General features: G+C 47.7%; 1 protein-coding gene across 1 annotated transcript in view; it reads right to left on the reverse strand.

Moving 5' to 3' along the window:
- Window positions 1–896: 896 nt before the first annotated feature.
- The window catches only part of NCK2 (NCK adaptor protein 2), a 35,789-nt gene continuing 23,717 nt past the window's right edge, over window positions 897–12,968 (reverse strand). The window contains exon 3 of the mRNA XM_065891380.1: window positions 897–1,091. Within this exon, the coding sequence (XP_065747452.1) occupies window positions 897–1,091 (195 nt within the window). The remainder of the gene's footprint in view (window positions 1,092–12,968) is intronic.

Genomic DNA, 12,968 nt, shown 5'->3' on the forward strand with positions numbered 1-12,968 from the left:
AAAAGAAAATGCAATTTCTTCATAAACATTCTGTATCTCCTACTACCAATCACATATCCTTTTGTAAACCCTGAAAAATTTCCCTGTAAAGCAAATTTTATATATATATATATATAGTGTATGTGTGTGTGTGTGAAGTGTTGGTCGCTCCCCTTTCCCAAAGATCAGCTGCTTTCCTTAATCATCTGTATTAGTGTCAACAAATGGCTATAGATACATATTACTTTGAGAGTTAAATACATCATTGTGAGATTGAAACGAGCCGAAGGGCAAGAGGCCGATGGCACATCCTGGGGGAACATTCCCGAAACCTCTGTCTTTCCGAGTCTCCGGACCGACTTTCCAGGACCTCTTTTCTTTAGTGCAAGTGCAGCCCCAAAGGCACTGGACAGCTTCTTCCCTCCCGTCTCACCCGCTGGTTCCAGTATTGCTACGAGTGCCCGGGGTCACCCCCGGAGAGTCTGGGAGCTGTGTGAACGCAAATGACACAGATCCAGGGATGCCGGGACCGGGACAGGTGGTCCCTGGGCAGGTGCCACCCAGGGCCCGGCCCCGCTGTCACGTGCGCTGTGGCTCACGGAAGTAAGGGCGGCTCTGGTGCATCCAAACCGCGCCCGATGTCTTTAAAGGGGGGGTTGGCTGGCACGAGCGATTTGAACAGACTAAGGCTGGCTCCCACGGAGAAGGAATAAGGTGATCTGACTCGTCCCCTTTCACCTCCCCATCACCAAAACCGTCCAGGAGGGCCTGGGACGGCAAAGGAGGGCGGATGGCAAACGAACCGACCCGGACAGAAAGGGAAACCAGCTGGAGAGAGCAAGGACGGGGCGGCCACCGGGAGCGGGCCTGCGGGAGGGCCCGGGCCGGGGCGCCTTTCCGGGGCGCGTCCACTGGGCTCACTGCAGCGCCCGGACGAGGTAGAGCTTCTCCCCGTGCTCGCTGGTGAAGATGGGGGCCTTCTTGTAGTGATCCACCAGCTCGTCCATGGTGTGGAAGCGCCGCTGCCCGATGCAGTAGACGTTGTCCACCAGCTGCACCTTGAAATGCTTGTTCTTCCCTGATGCTTTGAGAGACACGGAGAAGTCACTGGGCTGCAGAGGAAAGAGGACACCAGTTACCACCCGGCCCTGGGCCACGAGCCACGAGCCACGAGCGGGGCCGGGGGCGGGGCAACGGGCTCTGCGTCCATGCCCGGGGCGGCTCCTGGTCTTTACAATGACCCAGAGGTCGGCTGAGATGCTCGTGTTCTGCAGTGAAGAAAACTGACACTTTGCTTAGTAGGGTTTCAGTGCTAAATGTATTTCGTTATTTCAAAACTGGAGACTCGTTATGGAATGGACAGCACCAGTGTTAACCGCTGTTAAATCTTCATTTCCCCAAGCTCTTTCTTGAATTTGTAAAAAGTGATTTCTATACAGGCAGCAGCTAGAAGTTTCACTTTCTCTAACTTCTACCACTATTAGAAGTTCACCCAACAGCGTGGTGCTGGCACAAAAACAGACACATAGGTCTATGGAACAGAAAAGAGAGCCCCCAAATAAACCCACACACCTATGGTCAATCAATCTACGACAAAGGAAGTAAGAATATACAAGAGAGAAAAGACAGTCTCTTCAGTAAGCGGTGCTGGGAAGTTGGACAGCCACTTGTAAAGGATGAAATTAGAACGTTCTCTAACATCATATACAAAAATAAACTCGAAATGGATTAAAGACCTAAATATAAGATTGGAATCCATAAAACTCCGAGAGGAAAACATAGGCAGAACACTCTGACATAAATTGTAGCAATATATTTTTGGATCTGTCTCCTAAAGCAAAGGAAATAAAAGCAAAAATAAACAAATGGGGCCTAATTAAACTTAAAAGCTTTTGCACAGCAAAGGAAAAGAAACCATCGACAAAATGAAAAGACAACCTACTGAATGTGAGAAAACATTTGCAAATGATGTGACCAATAAGGGGTTATTTATATATATCCAACATATATAAACAGCTCATACAACTCAATATCAAAAAACAAACGACCCAATTAAAAAAATGGGCAGACGAACGGCATAGACATTTTCCAGAGAGGAAATGAAGGTGGCCAACAGGCACGTGAGAAGATGCTCAACATCGTTTAATCATCAGGGAAATGCAAATCAGAACCACAAGGAGATACGACCTCACACCTGTCAGAATGACTGTCATCAAAAAGAACGCAAATAACAAATGTTGGGAGAGAGCGTGGAGAAAAGGAAACCCTCTTGCACTGTTGGTGGGAATGTAAATTGGTGCAGCCACTGTGGAGAACAGTAGGGAGGTTTCCCAAAACACTAAAAATAGAACTGCCATATGACCCAGCAACTCCACTGCTGGGTATATATCCAAAAAAAAAAAAACCCCAAAATGCTAATTCAAAAAGATACATGCAGCCCAACATTTCTCAGCAGCATTATTTACAATTGCCAAGGTGCAGAAGCAACCCAAGTGTCCGTCAACAGATGAATGTATAAAAAAGATGTGGTACATATATACAAGGGAATACCACTCATTCATAAAAAAGAATGAAATTTTGTCATTTGCAGCAACGTGCATGGACTCGGAGGGCATTATGCTAAGTGAAGAAGTCAGGCAGAGAAAGACAAACACTGTATGATCTCACTTACATGTGGAATCTGAGAAATACAACAAACTAGCGAACGTAAAAAAGAAGCTGACTCCCAGATATAGGGAACAAACTAGTGGTTACCAGTGGGGAGAGGGAAGCGGGGAGGGGCAATATAGCAGTAGGGGATTAAGAGGTATACACTTTAGGTATAAAATAAGCTACAAGGATATATTGTACAGCAAGGGGAATACAGCCAGTACTTTATAATAACTGTAAATGGAGTATAACCTTTAAAAATGTGAATGACTACATTGTACACCTGTAACTTACAGAATATCGTACATCAACGATATGTCAATTTAAAATTTTTAAATTTTTCTAATTCTCAGCTATTTAAAAATAAATATTTTAAGAGCAGTGGAAAATTCTGGCTGCATTTTAACATGGTTCATAGTATCCCAGAGGCGGCTATACTATGGTTCATGTAGAGATTTTACTGAGAAATGTTTAAATTTGTGATTATGTCAGTGCCCTACGTATATGTGAATATATTATATTTTAGAAAGATATTACTACTTTTATTAAAATTAGTCTTTCGTCTCATTTATTGAAAAATATGTAGGGTAAGACATTGAATGAGGAATATTCTCCGGGGAAAAAAAGTACTGCTGAATTCGATAAACAATTATTTACTGAACGTGGACTCACACCAAACAGGCCATGCCCTGGCTGCGTGTGCATGAGAGCACAGCATGTATGCTCTACATGGGTTTCTGCTCTCTTGGAAGTGACCATCCAGTGGGGGAAACGGATAAAGAAGGAGCTGGTACATAGGCGCAAATTGTGCCGAGTTCTGCAGAGAGAAAGGAGAGAGTACTGAGGTGGCACAGGGCATTTAAACTCGGGGCGGGAGGTCAGGAAAGGCCTCCACAGAAACCGGACCTGGGCCCGAGACGCGCGCTGGTGGGTGAGCACTGAAGAGGGGAGGGGGGACGTCGGTGAAGAAAGGGAGAGGGTCCTGCCTCTCCGGAGGCACTAAGTGGCCGGCGTGGCTGAGGGAGAGGAGGGTGGACACTGGCCTCCCTCAGTGGCCTCAGAATAAAACCCAGCCACCCACCACGGCCCACCAGGGCTGTGTCACCTGTCCCCGCTTTCCCAGATCCGACCAATGAGACAGACGGATGCCCCTCCCAACCCCAGTCCCATTTTCGCTCCTGTTCATGCGGTTTGAGCCAGCTTTTGTCCCCCTCCTTGGTCGACCATTCCTGTAGGTCTCAGCTCACAAGCTGACCACCCTGGAGAAGCCTCCCCATCCAAACCAGATTAGCTCTGCCCACCTTGGCTACTGTCCAGCAGAAGGCGTCCTGACGCGGCAGGCCGGGTGGGGCCGCGTCTAATCCACGGCTGCGTTCCGCAGGGAGCCCTACGGATGGTGGGAGCCGGATAATCCAGGTCTAAACTGGATTCCTAGACCAGGCTGCCTCCTTTCTCCAAACCCAGCAACTTACTGCTGGTGAGCACCCACCAGCCCGGCCCCTGCTTCGCATCCCTCCCATCAGGACAAAACCAGCAAGCACCCCGCCCCCATCCACTGGCTTTTACGACGACTCTGCAAACCGTTGATTTAAGGTGTGCAAATCTTGCAAAACAAGAGATCACCCCATATAAACGAATGACAACTCAGGGAAATGGGGGTCTGAGAAAATCCAACTCTGGGGGGGGCTGCCACCTGTCACAGCTGTCGGCAGAAACGCATCTCAGAGACACATGGATATATAGTTTGTATTTGTGTGTCCCTTTGCCCCAAACCGACCAAATAAAAACAAATGTTTAAGGGAAAAACCTCACCTTATCTCCATACTAAACCCAGGGCTTGATGACTTGGAGGAAACCCAGGAAGTTTTATCTCTGATTAGGCCTTGGGCTATGTATTAGTTTCAGAATCACGGCCATTAGAGGATTAGGGGCCCAGAGCAGGTGGGGAAGGAGACACAGAACTTGAAAATTATTTCCCCAACTTGATCTCTTAGAAATGAATCACCATGGGGTGAAGATCTTCTGAGCCAGCCCAGGAGGGCGAGTGCGGATGGGGCGCAGGGGCCTTGGATGGCCCCTCAAAAAAAAGGAATCATCACGAACGCTGATGTCACGATGACCCTGTCAACCAGCTAAACAGCACAGAAGGACATTCTAAGTAATCACCCTGCACAATTCTCAAATCACTGCTATCTTCCGGAAACTGAACACGATGGATGCGAGCTGGCCTCAGTGTTTTCAGTATTCCCGCCCAAGTTGCATGTTGTATACGGTTTTGAAAATAGAACAAACTAAAACAGGTACCGCCCGACAGATGCTCTGCACAGGATGGCCCAGAGCATTGGCCCTGCGGCCACTGTCACACGGCGATCAGTCCTGGTGGGTGAAGGAGAAGCTCCATGGGCAGTCACCACGCCCCTGGGTCCAGCAGCACATACACACTAGGGACCGCTCGGCTCTCTCCTGGGGCTTCAGGTTTTTGTGAAGTGACGTTTAGTTTCGAGCATCTGTTAGTTTTTATAAGCATATACATTCTGTGCCATAAGTCTGTGCCTTCAGATAAAGACAGAAGGCGACTTCAGTTTTATAGTTTAGCACAAGCCAGGCACTGAGCTACTTTTAGAGATACTTTAATCAATTCACAGACAAAGTGGCATCGTACGGAGGGAGTAGGTGAGTCAGTCAGAGTCGGCACGTGATAGGCTCAATTTTAATTAAGCCCCATGATCAACAGACGACTCTGAATTTGTTTTTAATTTAAGCTCCTTCATTTAACATCACGGCGTGTCACGTGTGTACGTGCATTACAGCAGTAAAACCAATGCAGCAGAGAAAGTAACTTTTAATTTTGTGGGCTCCTGGGTAGAAACCTTGAAGTCAAGGACATAGAATGAACTAAATTTATGTCAAGCAGGGATGCTGAACCTTTGGGGAAACCTCAATTCTGCAGGAGTACATTTTCCAATCTATGTACCAAAATGCACTGTTACGTGTTACCACTAAATTCTAAACGAAGCCTGAGGATGAAATGGATCAGTGGTTCTCAAACTGAGCTCCCAAGACCACAGCATAAGCACCTCCTGGGAATCTGTCAGGTGAAAGATCGAATTCTCAGGCCCCGCCACGGAACCCCTGATTCAGCAGCTCTGGGGCGGGGCCCAGCCATCTGTGTTTCATGAGCCCTCCGGGGGATGCTGATGCAGTTGGAGAAGTGGGCTCTGAGCCAACCACCAGAAGAAGTGTTTTCAAATGCTCAGAGCCACGAGGACAAGACAGGAATGAGCTTTACGGGCGAAGTAGCCTCTCGAAGGAGGCGGCTCCGAAGGGCCAAGCTCACCCCCAGGCGGTGGATGCCCTTCTGACTCTGTCCTGAGAAGTCAGGCCCTGCTCTAGACAGTCCCTGTGGGGAAGCCCCCAGAAGGGACAGCAGGCACTCTCTTCCCTTCACACCGAGCCGGTCCCCTGGATCTGACGGAGACGCGGCTGCTCCAGACCCAGAACGAACTTGCCCCGCACGATCCCTGAGAAGTCGACCCCATTGGCCTTGTGCACGAGGGCTGTGATCCTTCCAGGCTCAGCTCCCAAACAGCCTCTGGGGAGTCGAGTGAAGGAGGCGGGAGCCACACTCACCTGCACGGGCGGGGGGTGCTGGCGGGAGGACTCAGCGATGCTCTAACCCTAAGCTTGTCACAGAACCGTGACAGGTGTCTGCTGGCCTGTCTGCATTGAGAAAGAGGACCGAAACCCACCAGCCCAGCAGCTGGGGCGCGAATGACCTGGAGACGCAGGCCCACACGAGGGAGTGCCGTGCGCCTCCCATGCTGGGTACAGGGTGAGTCCCTCATCCAGAGCCAGCAAGCCATGCTCATTTCCGAGGCAGGGAGAGAGCTGTACCGGGAACCCCTCCCGGTGGTGGAGGCACGAGCCAGAACCGCTGCGGGCCTGGACACAGGGTCTCTGCACCATCGAGAAGCTGAAGACGCGCTTTCTCCAGGACCCGGCTGTTTCACCCCAGGGCGTGCTCGGGTTCAGAGGAGCGTGTACAGGTGCAGCAGGACTACTCCTGCTGGCCCCAGGTGCCGACGTGCCTCACGTCCACCGCAGGAGTCAGGAAACACAGGAGGGGACACTTCATCACACAACAAAATGAATGCGTCAACACGGACTGAACGATCTCACAAAGTGTGGACAAAAGAAGAAAGTAAGAACAGCCACAGTGCGATATCAACTGACAAACCAGAAGCAGGCAGAACCCAAACACACAAACATACGTCTAAAACAGTAAAGAAAACGACCAGCTCACAGTGAAAGGGAGCAGTGATCTCTAGCAGGAGGTGCGGTGCAATCAGGAAGCACATACAGGTATGTGAGTAGCTTCCAGAGGGCCGGCAACGTCCTATCTCTTGACCTTGACCTGGGTCTTATTTTTTGACCTTCCTGACCTGGGTTCAACAAGTACTTTTTAAATGAAAATTTTTTGTGTATTACATGTCACAATGAAAGATGTTCTAAAGGTGCTGAACTTGAAACTGGAAGACTAGGCTCGGCCACTAGTGAGTCACGGGGCAGGGGCACATCCCTCTTCAAACACGGCTCCACCCTCCTGTCCACCCCCACCCCGACGTCCCCTCTTTGGGGACACCAATTACATGTATGTTAAACCTCTCACTTGGTCCTGTAAATCTTAGTTCTGTTTACGACAACAGAATACCGTAAACTGGGTGGTTTAAAAATGACAGAAGTGTATTCCTCACAGTTCGGGAGGCTGGAAGTCCAAGGTGAAGTAGCCAGGAGATTCAGTGTCTGGTGAAGACCTGCTTCCTGGTTCACAGCCAGCCACCCTCTCACTGTGTCCTCATGTGGCAGAGGGGCCAGGGAGCTCTCTGGGGTCTCTTTTATAAGGGCACTAATCCCATTCAAGAGGGCTCCCTCCCAATCCCATCATATTGGGGATCAGGCTTCAGCCTATGAATTTAACAAGGCGGGAAGTTGGCGGGGGGAAGGACAACGCACAAACGTTCGGTCTGTAGCAAAATCTCTATGCTCTTTTCTGTATTTTCTGTCCTTTTATTTTTTTGCATGTGTATCCTAAAATCTCTCTTCCCCTGAGCTATCTTCCTATTTACTAATCCTTTCTTCAGCTGCATTTAATCTGCTGTAAACCCACCAAGTCCTTAATTTCAGTTACTGTATTTTTTAGTCCTAGGATTCTCACTTGATTCTCCCTTATTACTTCTAATTCTCTGCTCACATTCATCTTGCTGAGTTTCTTGAACCTATTTATCCATATATCTTAAAGACGGCATTTCAAAACTCAAAATCTGGACTTCCCTGGTGGCGCAGTGGTTAAGAATCTGCCTGCCAATGCAGGGGACACGGGTTCGAACCCTAGTCCGGGAAGATCCCACATGCCACAGAGCAACTAAGCCCACGTGCCTCAACTACTGAGCCCCCATGCTGCAACTACTGAAGCCTGCGCATCTAGAGCCTGTGCTCTGCCACAAGAGAAGCCGCTGCAATGAGAAGCCCGCGTACCGCAACGAAGAGTAGTCCCCGCTCAACACAACTAGAGAAAGCCCGTGCGCAGCAACGAAGACCCGATGCAGCCAAAAATAGAAATAAATAAATAATTTATAAATAAATAAAATAAAAACTCGTAATCTGTGGGTCTGTCCTAATGTCTTCCCCCTCCCCTTTGATTTTGGTCTAGTTTTGTCTCCTGGTAATTTTCCTTTGAATGCTACATATTGTGTATAAAAATAAAATCAAAGAGACACTTTGAGGTTCTCAATGGTATTAGTGTCCTCCAAGAGGGTTTGCTTTGCTTCTGCACCCAGGGTGGGCAGGGCTCCTTAGTTCAATGAGGGATGTAACTGATTACAGTCTGGTGTTATTCCCAGTTTGCCTCTGATCCCAGTGTATAGACTTTTGGGGGCCCTGACCTCCCATTTCTGCCCCCCAGCACCACAGACTACTGCAGGTCTACTTCTCTGCTGCTCTGTGTTTGTCTCAACCTTTTGCCCAGCTTTTCTAGCTGTTTTCAGTCTGTAAGGAACCAGTCCACCATGAGCAGATGGTCACGTGACACGGGCAGGCGGTGACCCATCCAGGCCCCAGTTCTCCACCACAGTCGTGCTGCTGAGAAGCAGGAGAGCTGAGTCACTGGCTCCATTTCCAGGCTGCCTGCTCTCCTATTTTGGCTCCTTTACTTACTGGCTTTGAGACCTTGGGCAAGTTTCCCAACAGTTCTTCAGTTTTTGCAACTATGGAACAGAGATAACTCCTGAAACTAGGAAGAGACTGGGGCAGTTGAATAAACTACAGTAATGTCAGAAGCACAACATCTTTGGGGAGGTATTAAACAAAACTGTCACCTAGTGGCCCTTCTTTAAGCTCCTTCTATGAAGCTTTATAAAGACAGCCATCAGCATCTCGTCGATTTTTTAAAACGTCTTTCAATTAAAGTCTCCAGAGAACATACTTCCCACATCACCTACAAGAGGCCTACGTCCTATCACAGAAGCAGTACACCGCACTGCACCCTGGTCACTGGCATCAGTGCTTGTTCACGTGGCTCTCCTACGAGGCTCTAAGCTTTCTGAGGGAGACGCTCCTTCCTTCTTATTTTTATATATTTGGGAGAAAAAACTGGGCCTGATACATAATAAGCACTCAACAGATGGTGTGACTGAGGCTGTACAGACCCCTACGCCTGCCACCTGGTACCTCTGAAGTCTCCTCCTGGGTTTCAGCAGAAGGAAAGGAACATCGCTGACATGAAAGCCACCTGTCTGTTCTCTCTTTGAACACAAAGGGCAAAGCACGATCTCCTGAACTTTAATTTTCAGTTCCTGTTGTCTCCTATCTTGTTATGGTCCTGTTTTCTACCTGGGCTACGCGTACTATTTGTCTACCGCTGTGTAACAAATCTCCCCCAAACCCAGTGGCTTAAATAACAATTTCTAATTGGGAATCTGGGAGTACCTTAAACCTTGACTGACCTGGAGCCACCAAGCTCCATCAGGCTGCAGTGAAGACACGGGCTGAGGCTGCGGTCATCTGAAGGCCCAGCTGGGGAAGCAGGTCCACATACAAGGTGGTCCGCTCGCATGAGCCGCTCGGCGGCCTCCGTCCCTGGTCTCGCAGCCTCCCCACGGTCCTGCCTCAGCACCTCCACAACATGGCGGCCGGCTCCCCACAAATCAAGCGGTCCCAGATGCTGCAAAGCCACACGCACGTACGATCCAGTCCCGGGAGTCGCCCACCCACTGCTGACGGGGAGGCCGCCACCTCCACCCTTTGAAAGGACGGGTATCAGATGATTTGTGGACATCTTTTTAAGCCACCACGGGAGTTTTGTTAAAGTTGTCTTGGGCTGGACTAAAACCTAGGCTGGGTCCTGTACCTGTTTCCAATTTTGGAACACCTAGCTTCCGTCCTCCCTTCAATCCCATCTTCTTGCTTCTTCCCACTGTCCAAACTTCCCCATGGTTCCCTTTCTCCTTATTTGGTGTAATTTCTCTTTGCAGAATACGGCGCTAACTTTTCAAATTTAATTCAAACATCACATCACTTCTTGTTCTCTCCTTCCCTCGGACTGTTCTTCGAAGAATTGACTTTTCTATTCTCACAGTTTTTGAACCTGGGGTTCTGAAGGATTATCTGTTAGTTTAAGTCATTCACTCACCTGACATTTTAGGAAGTCATTTTCCAAGGGGAGTGTGAGGACAGCTGATAGACTGACAAAAAACCACCCTCTCTCAGGGCTTTTATTATCACTATTTTTTTTTTTTTTAGGTTTTAGGTGCCTATTTGAATATAATCCCACTGAGTACTAGAACCTGATTGAATTCCACATCTCCACACCGGGATCACAGTAGGTGCTCAATAAGTGCACTGACAGGTGAATCTCCAATTTTGAGCATCTCTTCCTCTATTCATTCCTTCAGGTAATTCTTACATCTTACCTCTTTGCAATTTCTGCTCACAACAACTTTTAGAAAGGAAAACCAAATTACACCATCTTTGATACTATTTCTACAGCTTCACCAACTTGATCCATTGTTTCAAACACTTGCTGAAAAGCACCTCTATATTTTTATAAAGTAGACTCCCTGGTCAAATATTTCTCTCCTTTACTCAAGATTTAATCACGATTTTCTCATCACCAGTTATTTAAAAAAAAAAAAAAAAGGAGCACTGAGAACAGTCCATAATATCCTTTGATTCATCCTCCATCCCCAGTAGCCTAGGTATTCATATGATTTTTTTCTAAGCACATGGCTGTGAAGAAATAATAGAGGAAGCAGGGACTTTGCTCCCAGGCCCTCCTGAGTCTTTAATAACCTTAAAATGTCCACATATCTTTCAGTTCAGATTTCAGGGCAAGATGAGAATAGAAGTGCCCCTTGTGTGGTCTACTGAGCCTCCCAGGTGGGCGCTGGGTGGATTTCTGGTCATACTGGTCTTCAAGCACCAACAATTGATACAAATATTTAAGGCTCTCTCTGCCCCCAAAGAGGGGTCACCTTGTCGATTTCTTATCAAAAGCTGTATCATTCTTTCCCCCTTGTCTGGTACATGGAAATTTTTCTCTCTTTTTTGCTTCTTTAAGGAAGGTACTCTTTTGTCCAGAGAAGTAGCTCCTTTGCCAAAGAAACCTGAGAGCCAGGGGGCTGAAGGCCGATTGTACTCTGCCCATCAATACTCTCCCGGTTCTAATCTCAGAAAAGTGGCCTTCCAGGTTCATCACCCATTAGATCACCGCCAGCCCCAGCCGTCCAGCAGAGGCTTTTTTCATCAAAATTGACTCCTTCTCTATACAGGAGCTCTCCTCTTTGTGTTTACGTCAGTTTGCCTTCTGACTGGCATTTTCTATTCTCCTATAAACGTGTCTCTGAAATATTTACTCTATAGGCCTAAAGCCAATCCCACAGGTGACATGATCAAATCTGATTGCTCTCATTAGCTTCCGAAATAAACCTGTTTACACGAGTGAAGAGAAATCGACCCGCAAACACAGTACGGCCCTCCAAGTCCATCTACCTAATCTTTCGACAGAAGTGTTTACGGTCCATTTGTAAGTTAGTATGTGCACGTGTGATGATCCCTCCCTGCGTCCCCGGATGCATTTCCTAAAGCTAATGGGAACACCTCGGAGGACAGACTTTTAGAATACTGCCCTTGTCATTCTCTGTCTTTTGGCCATGCCATGCCTGGAGTGACTTATCAATAATAAATGATATTATATATACATATATATATATATATATATATATATACATATCAATTTAGAGCCTGTGGTGTAGGTACAGACAGGGAATCAATTTTGATTAAAAGAAGGCTATATTGGGACTTCCCTGGTGGTCCAGTGGTTAAGACTCCACGCTTCCACTGCAGGGGGTGCAAGTTCGATCCCTGGTCAGGGAACTAAGATCCCACGTGCTGTGTGGCATGGCCAAAAAATAAGAAAATAAAATAAAACTAAAAGAAGGCTCTATTGCACGACTAGGGAGGGTGATCTGACAGAATGATAAAACAGCTTTCTGTGTTATGAGCTCCGTGGGGCGACTCTTTTATTTCTCTGTGCTGCTCTTGCAGTGCTACTGAGGCCACGTTTAGGAACTGCTTGGTAACAGCGCCATGAGAAACACCCACAAACAGGCCAAGAATGCAGCTGAGACTGAAAGGCTCTGTGCTGATGCAAATCGCAACCACAGTGAGGCACCCCTTCGCACCTATGAGGCTGGTTATTATGAGAAAACAAAAACACCAAAACGACAACTGTTGGCAAGGATGTGTACAAACTGGAACCCCTATGGTGAAAGGTAGAGTGGTGCAGCCGCAGTGGCAAACAGACTGCGGTTCCTCAAAAAATTCACCAACGAATCACCGTTTGCTCCAAAAACTCTGCTGGGTATAGACCTTCAAGAACTGAAGGCGGGATGCCTTCCTATAGCACAGGCTGATGCTCTGCAGACCTCATCCTAGTTGTAACCTGTCACTTCCTATAGTAATGGAAGAAATAAAACACCGACCACTTACAGAGCACACTACAGAGCACACAGAAATCTAGTTACTGGTTACGCTCCATCGTAAGCACAGCTTCCTAACCATATCCACAGGATAAGACTGAACAAATATAGAAGGATTTACGATGAGTATCAGAAGGCAGGTAGGGATTTTGAATTTGCTATAGATTTAATGAGGTTTGGATTAGCAGGTGGAGGTATCATGGGTAAATATGAAGAAGAAGAAGCCAAATCATTTCATCTTTAGCTGCTGAGGGTAAACGACAATTGCAGGTGAGGGAGGAGAGCAAGGGACGGGGAGAGAGAAGA

The sequence above is a fragment of the Phocoena phocoena genome, chromosome 14, assembly GCF_963924675.1.
Source record: "Phocoena phocoena chromosome 14, mPhoPho1.1, whole genome shotgun sequence".
Classification (NCBI taxonomy): Eukaryota; Metazoa; Chordata; class Mammalia; order Artiodactyla; family Phocoenidae; genus Phocoena; species Phocoena phocoena.